Here is a 21,702-nt window from a genome sequence, read left to right on the forward strand (position 1 = left end):
AGTGAACAACCAAAGAGAGAGAAGCCACCTGTTGGATTTAAGGGGAGACAGGAATACTGTGCCCAGTGAGGCCCCTTTCTCTGTGTTCCTGGAGTCATTCTGACTACACTGGAGTTTCCCCTGCCATGCCAACTTCTTCCTGCTGGAATGAGAAGTTCCAAAGTTCTGCTAGTGGTAAGTGTGGTTCAGCTTATCTTAGAAAATACAATATGGGCTTGGGCAATTTCTCATTTTGTGTGTGTGCAGATGATCCGGAAGACAAGACAAACTCTGCTTGGCTTCCTTGTCCTGTTCCTCACCTGTGGGCTGCCTGAAGGGAGCTGAGAGGTCAGTGAGATAGCAGCCACATTTGTTTAAGGTGTGGACGGGGCCTTCTCTGCAATCAACTTAGTGGCTGTAACTAGCCTTTAAACAATTAAACACAACAGAAGAGAACTGGAATACTTCAATACAGCAACAGTAAGTGGTGTTCAGTCAAAGCTTCTTTCAGTCTTGCAGGTATGATGACTTAAAGTGTGTTTTTACTGAGTCTCCATCAAAAATGTCAGAAAGCCACAGGGCTGCTTAACAAGAACAGATTCAGTTTCCACACCATAACCAGTGCACCTAGTGGGATTTTTACCACTTCAGGAATCAAGATACCTCACATTATGAAATAAAGTCCGGTGCACAGAAAGATATTTAGTTAATCCGGTGAAAACTTCTAAATACCCTTTGTCATAGTCAACCTAAACCCAGAGGGTTTAATGTGTTAGCAAGAATAGAATCTGCTTCTCAGTGCAGTAATAAATCAGGCCGAGAAGCAATTTATTTTATACTGTAGAAAATCGGAATATTTATCTCTTTCACACAATTTAAAGGGTTCATCTCTGACAAAGTAAAAAATTCAACATGAAATCAAAGGCAAATGATAAATATGTTATCTGAGCACAATTTTAGTAAAACTTTTCCAGATGAACCAAAACCAAGTATCACCTCCAAAAGGCTGTGCCCAATCGACCCTTTCCAATTTCAAATCTGATGAGGAAACCTAAATCTCCGGGAAGTTGTGTAATTAAGTTCAGCACCCCGACTTCTAGAGCATTTAAAAGTTCGAGAACTAAATGTCTCCAGGAAGTTGTGTAATTAAGTTCAGCACCACACCCTGGCTGGTGTGGCTCAGATGGTTGAGCATCTTAAGGCAAAGTGAAAAGTTGCTGGTTTGATTCCTGGTCAGGGCACTTGCCTGGGGTACGAGGGGCCGCCGATACATGTCTCTCACACCTCAATGTTTCTCTCCCTCTCTTTTTCCCGACCTTCCCCTCTCTCTAAAATAACTAAATAAAATCTTTAAAAGATAAAAATTCAGCCCTGGTTGATGCAGCTCAGTGGAATGAGCGTCAGACTAAGAACCAAAGGGTCGCCGGTTCAACTCCCAGTCAGGGCACATGCCTGGGTTGCGGGCCAGGTCCCCAGTTTGGGGTGCCCAAGAGGCAACCACACATTGATGTTTCTCTTCCTTTCTCCCTCCCTCCCTTCCCCTCTAAAAATAAAGAAATAAGATCTTTAAAAATAATAATAAAATAAAATAAGTAAAAGATAAAAATTCAACACACTAACATCTAGACTATTTAAAAGTTTGGCATACAGAGCAATATTTTGTGTATCATACCCGAGGCTTTCCACATTAGTCACCAAATTTAATGTCAAATGAGCCCCAGGGTTTGGAGTAGGAGCAGGAGTCCCCTGCGGGGACTTAAGTTGCTATACATCAATGTACCGAATACTCATGTCACCTACACACGGAAGAGCGTCTCCTGGTAAACGCAGTAACGTTAACTCATTCGGTCTCCGGCAGGCAGGCATGCGCCACGCCATACGCTCCTCCACTCTCTGAACCCAGGAGGCTTCCTGTAACTTCGCCACTTCCTACTTCTTCAGCCTACTCCGTCCCCAATGCTGTGCCGCTTTACTTCTCCCTGTTTTTATATCGTCTCCCCTTTGACCTGGAAACTGAAGGTGCAGCTCAGACTCCATAAGAGGATCTTGACGAGCCCACAGAACAACATAAAACAAAGTTCTGAATTCTTTGGATAAATGTTCACGGTAGAATACTGTAAAGTCAATGGCTAAAAGGAAGGTTAAAGATGGTCCACAACCATGGACCACCCTATCCTGACTTGGTATTTCTACTGTGGATAACTGAGGGTTAGTAGTGATCACCACATACTGCATATTATTATAAAAATAATTATGTATATAATATAATTATGTATATAATAGGAAAAGAATAAAAATGGGCTAGATGTTTCTATGTCAATGAACACTCACAGAAGTATGTCATGGTTCTGATTTTGTTTTGCTTTCACTATTATTTTTGGCCGGCTGAGTCTTTTACACTGCATCTGTAAAACAGCTACAAAAGCAAAGAGTGTAGAGAATCCCTAGGAACTCACCCCTCAGTTTCAACAACTATCAACACATAGTCACCTAGTTTCATCCACATTTTAACATAATCATGATATTATTGCACCAAAAAATCAAATATTCTCTGAATATCACTAAATACCTAATTAGTTGCCAAAATTTCCCCAATTATCTTACAGATGTTTGTTACAGTCTGTTGAAATCAGCATCTAACCAAAGTCAGTAACTGCATCTGGCTGATATAACCCTTAAATCTTTTTAAGTCAATCTCTGAGTTTCTCTTTTTTCTTAATTGCAATTTACTGTTTGTAGAAATTGCCATACTATATTTTCAAGGTTCCTATGCCTTTAAATAGAGAATGAGGATTTCAGACCAGCAAGATAACTGTTATGATACACTGCACTCCTTCGTTCTGCTGCTTGTGAAGAGTACTACTAAAAGAAAATGAGTAACAGGTCACTGCAACAACAATTAGGAAAGTATGTTTAAAAGGTATGGGTCACTGATACCTTAAACTCAACAGCCATTATAAGAAAGATATCTACAGAGAAGAAACAACCAATATTTGCAAGAACTTTACTTTTCTATTCTGCCAGGAATACACACGAAGACCCTTGGAGAACGGCCACCCCCAAAATTGCAAATATTAAGTCCAAACTAAGATTAAATTAGAAGTTATTTTCATAATAGTTCTTAGTAATACTGTAAAGACTCTGACAGTTATTTGATTTTTAGGTAATTCTCAATTCTCAGTGTCAATGTTATGGCCCACCGCTAAAAATGTCCCACTTCAAAAAGACTGAATTATTTGTGCGCCAAGGCAGGTAGCCCCAGTAATCGTCTGCATACAGAAGACAATTACGCGGGGTGAAGTGAAGTCTAGCACTGTAGAAGCCCCAGTGGCCTCACTACAGATGAGAGCATTTTCACCTAAGTGTTACCCCTAAGACACTTGAAGTGTACTATTGAGGTCTATCAGTGTCTAGTTCTCTAGTAAATCACCGAAAACCTGTAGCCCTGGCCGGGGCCTGTAACACAAAGGCAAGAGCAATGCTTTATTTCAGTGCCCAGGAAGCTATGCCTCATTGCTGCAGGAATATAACGGTCACATTGGAAGAGAAACAGCAGCCCCAGAGTGTGTGCGAGGCATCACCTACCGTAGACCGGGGCTTGCTGACGGCCACCAGACTGGTGAGGAAGTCTTCGTCCTGCAGCTGGCTGAACACATGGGCGTCATAGGCTACCGTAATGGGGATTTCTTCCATCATCTTGCCAGCTGGCCTGTCCACAGCAGCAGCTGCTGCCCAGCTCCAGACCAGGCCGTCCAGGGAAAAATCCTACTGCGGCTCAGTGCCAATGCACACACCCACCTGAGTTTGAGGGGGTGGAGTGTCAAAGATCCAGAAAGAATAAGAGCAGGGAAAAAGCGGCGCCTGCCACTGGCTTGTCTAGCAATTCACCCCCAGCAGAAAACCCAGGGAGGCCGCTTATCTGTGGAGGAAGTGTACGCTGTAAACACCTGCACTCTTAACACAGAAGCTGGGAAATTCACCTTCTCAAAATCTTCTTTAAACTTCAAAGAAGAGAAATCAAGAAAAGTTTCATAACTGAAAATATCCCACAGGAAAAAAATTTTAATAGATTTATGTTATGCTTTTGGTCATTAGAATTTTTAAAAGTTTATCTTCTTTGGCATTCTTTATGTCAAGATTCTTTTTCTTGAAGGGTAAGTGGATTTTCTTACTGCTTATTTTTCACATTTAGAGGAAATATATAGATGGTGGCCTTTAGTGTTTCAGAATTTCTAGTATTCTTGATGCAGTTAAAAATTTTCTCTTGAAGTACGAAAACAAAAAAAATCCTTTACCCTGAGTATTCTGTTAAAAAAAAAAGTACCAAAACGTAAAAATGACAGAGATGCAATATCAATTAATAATCATTTCCCCTTCTACCACCAAAAAGTATATATATAATCCCACAAATACTTTAAACAGAATTCTTGACTTGGAGAACTTAGTTTTCTGTTGTTATTCAGAAAGCAACACAAAGTCTCACTCTAAACTGACTGCTTTTCTCCCATAAAAAAAAGTTCTCTTCATCTTGTACTTTTAACCTGAAGAGTTTTCTTGTAATTACCCAAACCAGCAGATAGCCATGGTGCCTTACCCACCAAAAATGTATTTTCAAGTACAGCTGGCAACTGTAAAGGAGCCTCAACGTGCCGAGGAAAAAGCTGGAAGCTGCCCATGATTATCAGTACAAGGTTGCCTAAATTGCCAGGAAATAAAATGTATGCTAATCCCATGGAAAATGCACTAAGTAAATAAAGGGGGGAGAACAAAAGCTCCTCCAAAAGGTGTTTGTTCCCCCAATATTTATAATTAAACTGTTATTCTCTGTTTTTTAATAGAATATGACACTGCAGAGCAATGAGAAATATTTTTGCTAGAATTAGAAATCAATTTGGCAAAATTTGTCTACAATCAAATAGATACCGGTTGCACCTTTTTGTTCTAATTACCAATAGCAGCGTTATGTTGAGTAAGTTCGTCTGCTTTCAGAAAACAAAAATATCATTTATTTTCCCTAAAGTATCTTCACCTAGAGTAACACAATCGCTTACATAGTATGTTCTTCCATTTAAATGTGAACAGGAGAGTTTTGTGACTGCTATAGCTTTCTAAATTAAACGCACACCAATGAAAGGGGAAAAAAACAACTTATTGCTAGGAAACAGAAGCAAGTCTAATAGGCTTATTTAAACAGAAAATGCAATACTTTAAATAAATCCCCAAGATTAAAGCAGCCTCAAACTGCGTTTGACCCTTGTTGGGATCGGTAAGCATTTCTACTGCATATTTTTTCCTACAATGCAGCTTTGTCTTTAAAGCATGACTTTCGTTAAAAATTTCTCCAGCATATTTATCGTACTGCTGACTAACCGGCTAAAAACTAAATGATAATCAGGAGACAAGGTATTCCACGGCGCCCAGGCAGCTCATACCTTTTGAATTCTTTTCTATCTTTTCGGAAGCACGTTAAAGGACTCTGTGAGCCTCTTCACGCATTCACGAGCACCAGGTTTCAGCTTTATCTTGCAGCACCGTTTTCTTTCCTAGTTTTCTTTGCTACAGTGACTCAGTGCTTCCACACTGGTATCTGATTAAGGTGCACTGACAAAGACACCTGTTGTGGAAGGTAAAGAAACGACTTCCCACAATGCCCTACTCCCTGCTGGCAACCGCCCAGGGGCAAACAAGAATTATAACCGCACCTAAGCAGTTGTCGATGCGTCCTGGAGAGCGCATTAATGTAACAGCAGGTGATCTCCTTGCTTAAGAAAAACACTTATAATCCAAGGGAAAAAGGACCAGGAAAACAGTATCAAATACTCCAGGTGCTGTGTATTAAACTCATAAGACACTGAAGGAGTCAGGGCCATAAGTGTACGAAACATTTTTTTAAAAACAGAATCAAAGGTAGTAAAGATAGTTTTAAATTATATAAACAAACAGAAGCTAGCAACTACAGATAATTCAGTCCTTTTAGGTAAATAATTAGGTATTTTTAAATAGTGTCTGATTACCTTTAAGAGATTGTTTTAATTAGACACAGTGACTAGATTGAGAACGTTTCACCCCTAAGTCCAGGGGGTCCTCTATCCCAGCCTCAGCACGTACATTTTCTAACGTGAGGACTCCCTAAGCTTGATTTGCACCCTTCATTTTTTGCCACCCTTAAAATGTTCCTCCATACTTCACTTTCAGAGTCTGCAAAGGAGAAATTCAAATGCTTCTCTCATGCAATGAAAGGTATGCTGTGGTCCCCCCAAAAAGCATCTTTTGAAAACTGACCATCTATTTGAAAAACTGCCTTTGTATCTTGGTACTGGCTTTTTCTCCTTGCCTAGAAAACATTTTCTCTAGTCCTAGAAAAAACAGCTACAACCCCCTCCTGAACTTCAGCGGCCTTCACACACACAGACCTGTTTGCACACAGCCTGCCACTCCCCAGCAAGACAACTGTGCTACCCTCCTGCCTCTCCCTGAGGACTGAGACCCAGTGATCGCCCGGGGCTGTTCCTGCAGCCACCTACTTCGCACCAAGCCATTCCACTGAAAAGAGGCCTGGGAGAGGGGGACCACCTGAAATCCAGGGGCAGTGCCCACAACCCCATCACTGCGAACAGTTACCAGGAGGGGACTGTGTATCAAAGGGGCAGCAGGTGGCACTTGCATCAGTGGTAATGGATAGGTGGTCCCCAGCTCAGGTGGGTGGGCAAATGGAGAGGGATGGAACGGGTAGGCGGTTGTCACAGGTGCTCAGAAAGAGTCAGGAGCACTGTGTGTCCTATTTCCCTCCACTAAATGGGCTTCTTGGGGGATGTGAAGGAGGAAATACCCATCTAACCTCTATCAGAATAAAAACAAGGGATGGCATTACTCCCAGATGTTAAGAAGGTACCCACCACTAGAGATGCTACAATGTGTCTCAACAAATACAGTCTATTTGGTACCCTGATCTGGATTTTCCAATAACGACTCTTTCCCTACAAAAAAGGGTTAAATGGCAGTTGTTACACTTTTCATTAGTCTTTACAGCCTTTCTATTCAGAGGCCAAACCAGCTACAAATAATTTTCAAAAGCCTCTAGATCACATTAAGTTAAAATTGTAACAAATAAAATCTCCAGTGATTTTTAAGTGCTGTTTTAAGATTTTCACATAGAAGGAGTTTTACTCAGGTAGCTGATTTTGTTCCAACAGGCATATTGCTAGGATTATTTTTACCAAACCACTCCTGGGTCATACTGGCTGCGTGTGGGTGTGACAGGCCATCCCTGGCCTTCGGAGAGGACTTACTTGTCCTCAAATGTCAAATGTGGAAGCAGCCAAAACCAGAAAAACCTGAATAATATGTGAATATTTCTCTTTTTGTATTCTCCCCAAATGCAGCAAAGCAAAGCAGTTTTAAAGTAGTATTTTCTCATCCACCAGTCAAAGCAGCAAACACACGGAGTTAAAAAATCACCTCACCTCACAGGTGTGGCTGCAGAGGCCCAGTTCCTCCTACTTGTGGAACGTTCTCATCAACACAGCCATGGAGTCAGGGGAGGATGGAAAGGAGGACAAAGCCACTACAACAGAAACATGGTCTGGAGGGCAGAAAGGGCTTCTGCGCCCCCACCCCCCGGGGGGGCAAGCAGAGCCCTGTGGAGACTGCTTGTCCTTGTCCAGTGGCCCTGTCTACTGAGGCAGGGTCCCGAGAAGCTAGGAAAACTCTTTGGCAAGCGGAATGGGGAAACTAAGACAGACAGCTGATTCAAACTGGCCTCAACCAGCAACCCGTCTCTCCTGCTTCCCTCTTCCTAGCCTGACCACTCCCTTAAGCATTAAGCCCTCAGGACAACGAAGTTCTGATCAGCATCAAATAATCGTAGGAACAAAGCCTCCAGTCTGTTGACCAAAGAGACAGTTCCCCAGTTCTCAAGCAAACGAGAGATAACATCTAGGCCTCAGGTAGGTTTCAGCTCCAGGCCCAGAAAAGCAGCACAACCAGACCAAGCAATGTCAGAGCTGGCATGAGGACCAGAGGCAATGACCAATGACCCCCAGTGCTGACCAATCAGTGGAGACCATGACCCTGACCCTGTACTCATTTTGATGAGTCAGTATATTAAAGGCCACACCTGGAAATCTGAGGAATATTCCATTGAGATCCTCCCCTTAAATTCCTAAATTTAGAAAACAGATAAAATCCCCTTAAGACAAAGGACCCAGGGCATGCTCTCTCTCAGGAGCACGCTCATTCAGGCCTTCTTTCTTCAGGCATGATAGCTTTACTTTCTCCGAAGCTTTGAGGGTTCCCATGAGACCTGCAAACAGGGGAGCAGTGGGAGGAGGAAGCCCATCTCAGGTTAACCCCCTGAACCTGTCTCCAAGGGCCCTTCTTTTGCCTCTGTAACTTGTTTCCTGAATCCACACAGCCCACCTGCCTCACTTTTTCCACCTCTGTGACATACTTTCTAAAAGGCCAAGGCAACTCTCTAAACAGTGTGCTCGAATCTTCTCTGAGAGTGTACTTGTGCTTTGTATGCTAAATAGACTTCCTCTTGCACTACAGTTCTTGGGTCTGAATTCTTTCTTTGCTAAACTCAAGAACTGAAAGCCAACATTGCCGGTAATAAGCACCACATGTGACCATATTTACACATCTTCCTAAATAATTCAATATAAATATTCATGAAATATAAATGACTCAATATTAAGGGATCATTACAAAATGTTCATGGTATCAATATAGACATTAAAAACTGTAAGAAAGACAAAATTCTGTAAGTACTTTGTTAATCACAGAAAACCAGTATTCCAAGTAGGTTTCTATTTACACTTAGGAGTGCACATTATAAAACCCAAAGATAAAATAAAACGAGAATGAGAAACCATAGAAGTACCAATAGAAGAAAGCTTTTCAGAATATTTTGGATTTCAGAAAAGTCCAGTAACACACACTGAGTTTTTACAAAGGGGGGAAAAAGAGCAAACAGTAAAAGATAAGTGAAATCTGAGTTCTCTTTAAAATCATGCAAAGGTAAATAAAGAAAACCATTATTCTTCATCAAATTCCAGCCATTCAGCTCATTATCTTTCCTATCTTTCCTCGCAACTGCTAGGCAAATTCAAAACCTCATAAAATACAGACTCTTGAAAAAATTCCCTGGGGTTAAACTAAAAAAACCCCCCAAAACAGTGGGAAATAAATACTTAGCAGTTACACTGGGTGTATGACTTCCTCATTTGCATCTCACTGCAAAGAATGGAGTGAGGTAGATTCCAGGCCCTGAAAGGGCAGCTGCGACTCTTTCACAATTCGACTTTTACCTCATTTGTAACTCTAAGTCCAACAACCAACTGTCTTGAAAACAAGACAGCAGGGCCCAAATGGAGGTGTTTATGCTAAGCCCAAGCCCACTCACCACAGGCTTCATTACAATTTCAGCTCTCCAGGAAGTGGAGTCTTGGACCTGTCAGTCAGGAATCGCCCAACCAGCAGGAGTGAAGCCACCTAGCTGCCTGACAGAGCCCAGCCAATCCCCTAGGGACAGTGGCCTTGCATCACCAGCCCGCCTTTTTGCCTAGAGTATCTTCCTTGTCCTGTTCCCTTCTTCTTCTGAAAGATCTTCATTTTTTACAGTCCTTGGGGCTTTTTCTATCAATCAGGTTGGATGGTGCCTGATTCATGAATCCTTAAATAAAGCCAGTAAGATCTTTAAAATTCACTCAGTTGAATTTTGTTTTTAAACACAACACATTCCCTTAAACTTTACCTAACCAAACAAGTGTTTCAAGGGCTGCTAAGTACTCACTGATATTTGCTATCATCCAAAATGAGGATGGTTTCTGACACATCTGAAAACACACGTAATGCTTCCTCTTGTCTCATTTTGAGCAGAATACACAACTGAATTGTCATTATAAATAAATTTACCTAATTTCTAAAGCATTCAGTAATTAAAAAAAAAAGTTTTAGTAACGACCAAATCAAACCAGAAGGATGACATTTTAGATTCCTGGGTTTTTCCTCCCACAAGATCAGAAGGCAGGTTTAGGGAACAGCAAAAAAGTGTGAACTAGTTTTCATTCAAATGTTCATTTATCCCACCTGTAGGGCTGGTGAGCCCAGCCAGAACATTTCCCTTTCCAGTAGGTTCTCAGGCCCTGCAGTGGGTCACATATGACAATTTGCAATGGTAGACTTGGCGAAAATCCTGCAGTTAATACTTGATGAATTTGCCCTGGCTGGTAGAGCATCAGCCTGATACACCAAGGTTGCGGGTTTGATCCTTGGTCAGGCACATACAAGAATCAACCAGTGAAGGCATAAATAAGTGGAACAATAAGAACAACAAATCAGTGTCTCTTTCTCTCTCTCAAATCAATAAATCAAAAATATTTTTAAACGATCAATTTGATGGTCTATGAATTATGTCTCAATTTTAAAAAACCAACAGCATTTACTAAATGCCTGTTACATGCATGAGGGATGCTTCGAATTTGTGATGTAACAACATAATAATGACTAATATTACCGAAAATTCTTTTATAAGAACAATAAACTTTAGTAAGCATTCACTATGTCCTAAATACAGAATCTCATTTAATCTTCATAATAAGTCAATGAGCTAGGTATCGTAATTATCCATTTTATGGCTGTGGTAACTAAAGTGTGGGGAAGTTTAGTGATTTGTTTCAATTCTCACAACTAGAAACGGAGCTGACATAATTCAAAAACAGCTATGTCTGGCTCCAAAGTGCACACCCCCATCACCGAAGGATGACAGAGGAAGTAAGCAAACACACACTGAGAATCAGCATGTGCCAGGCACTCCTGCTTCTGAAATATTGATATCTCCCCCCCAGAGACGCGGCTTAGAGACTAGACAAACTGCGTCTGTCAAGGAGTGCAGCAAGAAGTGATGTGAGGGCTGTAACAGAGTGAGAGAGCCTTCCCTCTCTGCAGTCGGGGAAGGCTTCACGGAGAAGCTGGACTGGGTTCGCACAGGCAAAGGGAAATGCTGTTTACAGGGAAAGTTAACTGAGCCAGGCCAGAGTGGTGAGCTGCTGTTCGGCACAGTGGGCGATCAGGTTTCGAGGGAAGTTGTGAATCAGCCCGTGGCAGGTTTCAAATACCAGGCCAACAAAAATGGACTACACTGTATGGAGGCGAGGGGCAGCCGTTAAAGACTACAGGTTCCTCCTTTCCAGCCTCCACTATGCCTGCAGAGCAGGGACACACGGTGAGAGTCAACGTGTGGGCTCCAGAGTTCAGATGACCTGGTCTCGTACTTGCCTCTGCCACATGCTAGCTGCCTCACCCTTGGTTTCCTCATCCACAAAAGGAGAAAATAAAAACACTGTTGCTATTATGAGGAATAATAAGATAATGTGTGTAAAAGCCCTCAGTAAGCTGCCTGGTTCTGGAAAGTGTTTGATTAATGTTAGTTGTTGTAATTATCAATATTGATGAAAATTATGTCTGAAGGGGCAGGATCATGTCCAAAAACTGAAGAGGAGCTGGAGCAGCAGTCTTTGGGAATGGACAGGGTAGGGGGGGCGATGCTCTCAGCGTGCAAAGCCTCCCTTCGCTACTGCCCGGTCCAAAGCATACACACCCAGGAGGGAGAAATAAAAGGTATCACAAGTCCAAGCCTCTACCAGTTTTCCCTGAGCAATGAAATCCCTCCAGAGCTCTGGTTTTATCTGGGAGCAATTTGGTGATTAACATGAGTGTTTCCGTCGGAAATCACTGAGACAGGTCCAAGGAGGGCCAGGTTAACAATACGTGTGTGTAGGAGGGGGGTCTCCTCCAGTTCAGCTACCCTCTCCGGTTTCCTGCAGATGATGCAAACAGTTTAATCAAGTACCCCTTATTAAATTGATTCAATGTGACAAGAACAGGGAACACGGAGAGCATCTGCTGTATAATGATACTCATCTGCTGTAACCCAAGCAACAAACACGGACACTATGTGCTATTGTGTGAAATTCATAATCCTTCTCTATAATTGTACTATAATAAGATTATCCATTATTTATTTGTATTTTAGAGTCCAAAGAAATATCCTAGGCAATGGTTAACAGCAGCAGCTTATCTGGAAGCTTAGAATTGACTGATAAAACTGTAATCCGCTGCATTTCAAAGATACCAACCGAGCTGAAGTAGGGGTGAAGGGGAAGGAGGAGAGAAGTAACATATTTAACATCCACGGTGCTGGGGCGGAGCTTTAACTACGTTATCTCTTTGGGGTTTTACAATACTATGAAGCTACTTTTATCACCCCCATTTTACAGAAGAGGAAACCACTGCCCTAGCAGAGTTTCAGTGATTTAAGGTCGTATCACTAGCTGTGAATCGGAGCCATAACTCGAACTGAAATATGTGATTACCAAGGCTCTGGGGCTTTTCCACACCTCCAACAGGTACATTGTAAGATGACTGCTAGAGAAAAGAAAGTAAAGTGAATTGAGAGATCCTGAAACAGAAGCTTTTAAATTTCTAAAGCAGAACTCTGTACTTTTCTTATTAAGTTGCTTATATCTTTATATACTTAAAACATGAGCTAAAACTTCATACTGCATCTAGCAGTATTATTAATAAGGCATTTGCAAATTTAATGAAAAAGAAAAGACTGAAGGCAAACTGATGACGAATGCAATGCACATGTTTATAACCTGCTAGAGTGGAAAGTATCTGCGGATCGAGGAGGCGGCCTTCCTTGAATGACCTGCCAATGGTGGCTTCTATGGTGTTAAAAACTGGCTTTTTATTTACTTTAAGAGCAATAGTGAATTGCTTAATTGGCTAATAGTCAAATAATAAAAAGGTCATCATTTTTAAACAGTGGCCATAGTAGCAGCAGTTGGCATTGCCCTGAGCATTCTACTTCCACTCATTTCAATGGGAGTTTATTTTTTATGTTCAATTTAAAATATTATCCCCAAAACCGGTCATTTCGGGGTCTAAAAATGGTCATAAAGTATCATCATAGAGGATCTCTCTCCAATATCATGAGGATCATAAAAATAGCTAAAATTCTTATGCTTTGATTACTTTTCAAATTAAGCATGAACTTAAGAAATAATGTTACTGCCTAATAGCTCCCCATGGGTTTACTTAAAGCCACAAATTCTAATATGATGACCATATTTAGACCTTAGGACATATACATTCTGTCTTATTTAAATGTCCATTAGGGATCTCAGAAAACTTTCAAACGGTCAGGTGAAAAAGGCCCATTTACCAGTTAACCAAAGATACATAAAGAATGAAAGGCAAAACAAGCAGTTATCTGTCAATTTCTAAAATTGCTACTCATTCCTTATTATGTTGTCTCACTGATCCTGTTATTAAAGTCTTCGATATAGTTCTTAAATATAAATTTTTAATGTTCAAAACTGCAAAAAAGTTATTGTTTCACATTCTTACTTATTTACTTAGCATGCATTTGTGGAGATTTTTAAGCATGAAATGTAACATGAGATTATGATTTGTAATACTAAAAAGACCAACATTTTCTTACTATTGAAATGATGGTATAGGGGAGCAAAAATTCATTTGCTACTCTTCTTTCGGCTTGTCTAGTAATTAAATTGCCATAAAACAGACTAAGAGGAGAAAAACAAATTTAATGGTGTGTGTACAGGGGCCACAGAGATTCAGACTGAAGGGCAAGGTGGGCTGCTGAGGCTTGTGAACCACCCTGTGCTAAGAAATGGGATAACCCACTGGAGCTTCAAAGGGAAGAAGATACCGTATTTTGCCATGTATAATGCATACCCACAGTTTAGTACTACCCATGTATAATGCGCATCCTTATTCTTCCCTCAAAATTTGGGCAAAAAAAGTGTGCATTATACACGGCGAAATACGGTAATCCACAGGATGGGAAGGAGAGCAGATGGTTTGCTAATTAGATGCTTGTCCTGCCACACACAAAGATCACTGAGATAAAAAGTAATCTCTGGTAATAGTTCTCTGGTAATACCCTGGGGTAGTTAAAGGAGAGGTGGAAGTTTTGCTTACCAGGTTGTGGCTGCCTTCAGCTCAGACTGCCCACATGCCAAAGTGGTGTATCTGGGAGGTTTGTTTGAACCCTTTCGATGGTAAAACAAAAAGCTGAGAGTAGGGTAATGTTCATATATGTTAGCAAATCTGCATAAATAATTAGTAAAATTGAATAAAAATAAGTTATTAAGTAACAATTAAAATTTGTGGAGAATTTCAATTTTTGTAAATAATAACTCCTTTTGCTTCTCCTAATGGCCAAGTAGTTCTTCTGACACTTCACTACTTCCTGGTATCTTTATTCCAAAGAACACAAAAATAGGGAACAAAGGAAAAACTCTAATTAATGACTAATTGGTGGATGTTATATGTAATCACCTCTGTCAAATGACTAGGCAATGGGAGTAAGTGAAAATTAAGAGCTAAAGTAAATAAAAGTTTCAGTATGTGAAAGTTTATCAACTGTTTTTAAAATTGATTTTAGAGTGAGATGGAGGGAAGGATAGGGAGAAACACGGATGTGTTTTTCCACTAACTCATGCATTTATTGGTTGATTTTTGCATGTGCCCTGACCAGGGATCAAACCTGCAACCTTGGTGTATCAGGACAACGCTCTGAGCAATGGAGCTACACGGCCAGGGCTGTTTCTGTTATCAAATGTTTTATCCATACCTTCGGTTCCCTGTTCCTTGTATAGAGGAGAGCTGCCTAAGTGAATGTTATAGGAAAACCGGCTCATAAAGTCGGCAAAACGTTCTAGTATTACACTTTACAAAGAACAAAATGAATGGGCTCATCTGCGTTTGAAACACAGATTGAAGCCTTAGTCACTGGCAGCTTTTACCATTTTATTCACTGATAACAATCTCGTACATTTCTTTTTGCCCTGGAAAAACTGAACACTACGCTGGTCTTAACCCTAACATGTTAATATTCAAAGAGTTAAAACTTCAACCATACAGTTTTTCTTTTTCTTCTTGCCATTCGTCCCCCATTCTCTCTCACACATACCTCTTTTAAAAGATTATTTTTGTCCTAAACTGTATAACTATGTGGTACACACTGTATGTACATCAGATAACCTTCTAAGTATACATCCTTACATACATCTTCAAACTTGACTCCAGTTATTTTTCACTGACCTCTTTATACCAGGGTTGACACTATAAATGAGATATGAACGTAGTACACATGATCTTCCACAGACTGAAGTTTATAAAGAAGTCCTATATTAGCCCATTGTAGATAATAATTCTAGTATGCTTACAGCTATCAGTATTTCAACACTGCTTTAAAAATACTGTATGTTAGGGTAACATCTTACTGAGGATGTTCCATAAAAAAATACCTCTGATATGGATAGAGGGTAATTAAACCATTAGACAAGACGATATCCCAGGAATTTACTGTGAAAGAAAATAAGCTATAAATTTGCCCAAAGCCTCTCTGTAGGACCGACTTCTAAAGCGCCATTTGTAAAGCAGCTTCCTTCCCAGACGGAAGGGTCTTTGAAAGCACGCACAGCTCCTCTTTAATACAGAAGGCCTGCACACTGTTAACGTAAGCTGCCTGTGCTCTTTGTATTGCTAATACACCTGTAGAAGTGGTCTTTAACTTCGCAACGGCACAGAATGCTAAGGCGGCAGTAAGCAAGTTTACAGGTAGTGTTGTGACCCCAGGGCATTTGAACAGAAGCACAGTGAAGAAAGTAGGTCTGAGGTTAGATAATGACGAAGTTTTGTCTGTCAGAGCAGGCAGGCTGAAACCTCTGACAGTGAACGTGCCAAGACGAAGTGACAGGGGTCCGACACTGCAGCATTGATGGCACCATTTCCCACCACGAAGCCCTTAAAGGCTCTGATGGCTCTTCTCATATACTTCTGGGTCAGTAGCCCCAAATTAAAACCTTTACAGGTAAATAGCACCATTTCGACCTAATCTCGAAGTTTTCCTCTCCCCTAAAACTCCAATCTATTTCTTCTACAGAAAACAGCTTCTTGGCATCAACAAAGCAATATTGTAGCATTGTGCATTCAGTGAATTAGAAAACATTTCTCTACCAAGCATATGCCATTGACAGGGTATTCTGTTGGAAAAAAATAACTAAAGCAAATAATGAACACAGAGCATTGTTACCACGAGGATAATGGGAGAAAAGAGACATTCGTGTTAAATATGCTGTCTTTTCCTTCTCATTGAATTTATTGCGGTGACATTGGTTAATACAACCACGCAGGGTTTGAGTGTACAACTCAATCGGACATCACCTGCACCCTGCGTGGCACACCCACTGCCCAAAGCCAAGTCTCTTTCTGTCCCCACTTATCCCCTCTCTGCCGGACACCCTCTCCCCCAACCCCCTCCCCTCTGGCTATCCCCATACTGTTGTGTGTGTCTGTGGGGCTGTACATACGTTTTTCTGCTCAATTCCTTCACCTTCTTTCATCCAGCCCCCCAAAACCCCACCCCTCCGATAGCTGTCAGTCTGTTCCATGTGCCCAGGCCTGTTTCAGTTTTGTTCATCAGTTTATTTTGGTCATTAGAAAATATACTGTTATTTTGTTTTGATGTGTTTCTTTTTTTCTATTTGCTATAGACAGCCCATATATGAATTTAAAAAATGCAGAAATTAGAATAAACTCAAAGCGAAACAATTTCCTCTTGGTTTTAATGGTTATTAAAGAAATATATAAATTTAAAATAAATAAGTCCTTCAAGCCTCTACTGGATATAGGCTTATTAGTTATTTTGGCAGTTGCTAAGCAACATTCTTTTCTGTAGGGCTAAAGCACATGAAATTAGCAGGTTTTCAGAAGAAGATAAATTGAAAGTAAAATTACAGAAGAGCATTTGCAAAGCAAAAAGGGAAAAGCATTAACTTGCTAACCAGGCCGTGAGATGGGTGTAGTGACTTTTGCGACGGAGGCTTAACGGGTGGTTTTCCCCTTTCTCCAAATGAGGCAGCACTGTGGGACGCTAATACTTCGGTCGTGAGCGTCGTCCTAGCCTCTGCCCTCGACAACCTGTTCTGAACACCTCAAATTAAATCAGCTCAGGATAGTCCAATTACTGCTACCAACAGTGACCTCCATCGATCTCCCCCCACCAGTCATTTTCCCCAAATACCTAGTTTCAGGGTATGTCACTACCTTTGTTAGTATTTTGGTTTTTTTACTTAATGTAACATGAAATTAGGAAAGCCATAGCTTATGACACTGCTTAAACTAATGGACCCCTGAAAACCGTGTTCTTTAATGTCAACACTGTGGAATGACACTTTTCACAGATATTACTCCATCGACTCCGTGAGGCAAGAGGCGTGCTGCTCAATCTGGTGGGTGTGAGAATGGAAACTTTTTTAAAAAGGAAAAAGGCAAATAACTGAAAGGAAAATTACTGTAGAATTTCAACTGTTCTGGTGAAGAAACGATAGGAAGTGGAATACAGTTCTATCATTTTGAGGACTCAGGGAGGAACACTCCCCCCCCCAACCTTGCATTTCTCCTCTTCCTCATTTTACTATTATGTTGCAAATTGTGTAAATGGTGTAGGGTTGCAACTGCCAATCCCTCATTCACAGAGTCAATTCTTCCCCAGGTTTTCTCCTTCAAAAAAATTTTTTAAATTTATTTTTAGAGAGGGGGAAGGGAGGGAGAAAGAGAGGGAGAGACACATGCCTAGGTTGCCTCTGGTATGCACCCTGATCAGGGGCTGAACCTGCAACCCGGCCATGTGCCCTGACTGGGAATTGAACCTGTGACCTTTTGCTTTGCGGGGCAATGCTCAACCAATTGAGCCGCACAGGTCAGGGCCTCCTGAGTCTTCTTTAAGTCCACACTGAGCAAAGCCTAACGAAGAGGCTGGTGAGGGGCAACTTTAACAGATGAGCCAGCGGAAAGGACCCAGAAGTGGGGGGTATCCTCATGAAGAAGACAGTGCGTGTGACTGGGCTGTAGTCACGCCGGTGTCGTTCTGCATCTGAAACACTGAGGATTAGGCAGCTTCTTGTTTTATTTTCAAACAGCAGCACTGGATTAAATGGTTCAGTTGGGCTTCACAGTCCATGACTCCACTCTGAAGCTCTACATGAGAACCGTTATCTATGAAAGAACCCCCTCAATCTTCACACCTGCTCAGCGCAGACACGACACCCACTGGTGGCGTCTTCTCTGTTTGTTTTCCCACAGTAGTAACAGGGCCTCCGACCCAACTCAAGAATCCGTCGTGAAAATCTAACTGTCCGAATGAGGGCAGAGGGCCACGAATAAGCACGCAGTTTGTAATGACACGCGTGGCCACGATGTGAGTTTTAATGCCCTTCACTTTGTTTTCAAGACCTGCCAGAATTAAACATGAGGAGACGCTGCAATTCTGGAACTCTTATGTTGAGCTGTGGAGTCACCAGTAGAAAAGTCTCTCAAGTTGGTACCATTTACATTTGGGGATGAGCAATTCCACTGTTGTAGGGAGCTGTCCTATGATTTTAAGATATTGGCGCCATCACCAGCCTCTGCACACCAGATACCGGTAGCACCGATCCCCCAAGGCTGTGACAACCCATGGTTTTCCAGACACTGCCAAATGCCCCCTGGGGGCAAACTGCCCCATGTTGAAGACAACGCATATACAGTGAATTAAAATTATGAGGAGGTTTTTTAAAAAAAATCCCAAATTGACCTTTAACCATTAGACTTAAAAAAAATAATTTCTGTGTTTTCAAACTCTGCGGAGGTTGCCTCAGACCCTACTGAAAATGATCAATAAATGAGTCATTGATTAATATCTGTGGACTTTTTCTTTTAACTTGGACAAGGTCCTTGCTTCATAGATTACAACCAGAACATTTAAATATTCTTACGTTTTAGCTTTATTGATGGATAACTGACAAAAATTGTACTTATTTAAGGTACATGACTCGATGTTTTGGTATTAAATATTCTTAAAGTTAGAAAATCACAAATAAGTTACTGGCAAATCACCTGTGGTGTCCCACTGTTATAGGTATTGCTGATGTATCGGTATTGATTATTTATGTGTTGAAATACTATTATTTGACGTCATCAATCAGTTTTAGAGGGTCCCAAAGGGTTTTCAGATTCTCATGTTTCTGAAGGGGATCAGAATATGCCACCCTAAAACATGCCACTTTGACACCAGACTATTTTGAGCAAAGGCAACTGAGAAGCAGCAGACTTCGTAGGAGCTCTCTGCCCTCTCCCTATCTGCCTGAAAGCAGGGCGTAAACTTCCCTTTCGTAAAAGCAATTTCCACTTCTAAAGGGGCCCCTCTCTAGCCCCTGTCTACCAGCATTTCCGGTCCATTCCCTAATCACCTTCCCATACTTAAGCTTGGCAGCCCCCAGCCCCTTCTCCTTTTAGTCCCCTTTCAGCAATCTGACACCCTTTGTTAAAATGGTACATAAGTCCCCAGATCTAACTGCCTTTCTGGGTTTTCACTTTCATTCTGTGAAGTCTCCACTCATATAAAAATATTAAATTAATTTTTTAAAAAGTATTTTCTACTGTTAATCTTCCCTTTTGCCAGTTTATCTTCCCAGGAACCAAATGTAGAGGGTAAAGTCATCCCCTCTACACTTCTACCCCATGATTTATTGAGAAACTTATCAAAAGATGACAATTGTATTTATTCATAAATACATAATACCATGGGTTCATAGAGTGTTAGCATGGGCCTTAAAGATTATTATCTAGTTTCCTGGTTTACATATGAAAAGAACAAAGCCTAGGGTTTAGGCAGCTGACAAAAAGCAAAACCAAATTACATTTTTTAAAAAAGGAAGGGGAAGGTGAAAGGGAGAAAGTGGCGTAAGAAGGAAGAAGAAATGAAGCCAAGAGGAGAACAGCAATCCCTCCAGTGGGTGGGTGTGGTGGTGGGGGAGTTGCGGGGCGGGGGCGGGGGGGCGGTCAAGCCAGAGCCTGGAGAATTCGGACCTCAGTCCTGGGGACCTGCAGAGAGCAAGAAGCAGAGAAGGAAGTAGCTTACGCCGTGCCCTGTTCCACAAACCAACAAAGAGGGCCACTGCACGAGGATCTATCCATCAGCAAAAATAGGTTTGACAACAGTTCAAATACTAAAAGGTGGTTGACACAACCTCACTTTTCCAAGTCATGCTTCAGTAAAATTCAAGAGAACATACAGTTAGAGAGTTTTCAATACGCAGAGCAGAGTGCTAAACATCAGGGAACCAGAGTGAGACACTCGAGGGACCCAGACTTTTGTCAATCAACCGTCTGTAGGAAAAAATGAAAGAAATTTCCACATGTAATGAAAATAATTGTGTTATTCCCTCATTCCCCACAAAAACACAAATGCCTTATAGCCTAGTCTGTTTTAAAAAGTCTTTCATTTGAGCCTTTCTTTTCACTGCTTTTTACAGTTCCTCTTTCTCAAGAGCCTGGAGCTTCTGGTTTAACAGGTGCAGGAAACAAGGGGAGTGGAATGCTTACTTTAAGATTCTATGACGGGATGTGAAGTACAGCCTAGGGAGTACCACAATAATATCATGGTAACCACGTGTGGTGCCAGGTGGGTACTGAAAATGCCAGGGGGACCACTATGTAAAGTATATGACTGTACAACCACTACGCCATACACCTACAACTCATGCAAAATCTACGCCGTACACCTAAAACTAATGTAAAATCTACACCGTACACATAAAACTAATGCAAAATCTACGCCATACACCTACAACTCATGCAAAATCTACGCCGTACACCTACAACTCATGCAAAATCTACGCCGTACACCTAAAACTAATGCAAAATCGCATTAAATGTAAGCTAACTGAAAAATAAAATTTAAAAGAGAAGAGTCTACGGCACTGAAGGTGGAATTCAGACTCACATGATATAAGAGATGCACAGGCCGCCTGGGGTCCTCTAACTCAACTGCTTATGTCAAAGGCCCCAAACAGAGCTGCTCAGTGGTAAAGTTAAGATGGAAGTGGCCCTCCTGACTCTTAAACCAGAGCCCTAATGGAAGCCCAGGCCTGTCTTGCCTTTGGCCTGTGCATAGGACACAGGCATTCCCAGTCTTCCAAAGCACAACAATACTCCTAGGTGTAAGTAAGGTGGAAATCAGCTTCCTCCAGCACCTTTTAGACCGGAGAAGCTCCAGGCCTGGGTGGGGCCCTCAGAGCGGTCCCTGGTACAGACCTGCTGTAGACTCCCAAAGCAGAGACGGGTTAGTGTCTGCTACTAACACATATGAGCTAGGCTCCATGGTAATTTGATGCCCCACATAGTGTAAATTGGGCTTTCCTCAAAATGTGATTTTAGGTAACTTATTCTCTTTATTGAGAATATAAGACCTTCAAAAGGGTTGGGTTAGGAGAAGAAGAGGGAACATCCAAAAAAGCATTTCAAAAAAAGCATTTACAGTGAATATCGCAGTCAGAATTTTTAATAGGCAAGAAGTTTTATTTCAAATTCACTGGTGGAATCTATAAATATATCACTCATTTCCTGGTTGCTTCGGCCATTAAAGGTCTAATTCACTTCCTGAGCTGAAACTAGCTAATGGAAAAATATTTAGAATAGTAATCATCCAGTGAGACAGGCATTTGGCATCTATTCGTCCAAAACATATTCTTGGTGATAATTCCCTTCTATAATTTACAGTTTCTAAAGGAATCATCTCACTTTTTAGAATGAAAGGTCTTTGCTAGTACAACATGGTAAGGTTACCCCTCCTCAACCTCTGATGTT

The 21,702-nt window shown here is 41.3% G+C and overlaps 1 protein-coding gene across 9 annotated transcripts in view; it reads right to left on the minus strand.

The window, feature by feature from the left end:
* RABGAP1L (RAB GTPase activating protein 1 like) overlaps positions 1-21,702 on the minus strand; it is a 446,160-nt gene that overhangs the window by 63,961 nt on the left and 360,497 nt on the right. The window contains exons 1-2 of one of the 9 annotated variants that reach the window (XM_045189408.3): positions 7,443-7,784; positions 3,565-4,284 (exon numbers count right to left, since the gene is read on the minus strand). The exons of 6 other annotated variants lie outside the window; for them this stretch is intronic. In XM_045189408.3, the coding sequence (XP_045045343.1) occupies positions 3,565-3,675 (111 nt within the window). In that variant the 5' untranslated portion in view covers positions 3,676-4,284; positions 7,443-7,784. Of the gene's footprint in view, positions 1-3,564; positions 4,285-5,411; positions 5,616-7,442; positions 7,785-21,702 lie in introns of those variants that run through there. 2 more of the 9 variants (XM_024553255.4, XM_045189429.3) reach the window with 2 other exon arrangements.

This window comes from Desmodus rotundus, chromosome 12 (assembly GCF_022682495.2).
Source record: "Desmodus rotundus isolate HL8 chromosome 12, HLdesRot8A.1, whole genome shotgun sequence".
Taxonomy (NCBI): Eukaryota; Metazoa; Chordata; class Mammalia; order Chiroptera; family Phyllostomidae; genus Desmodus; species Desmodus rotundus.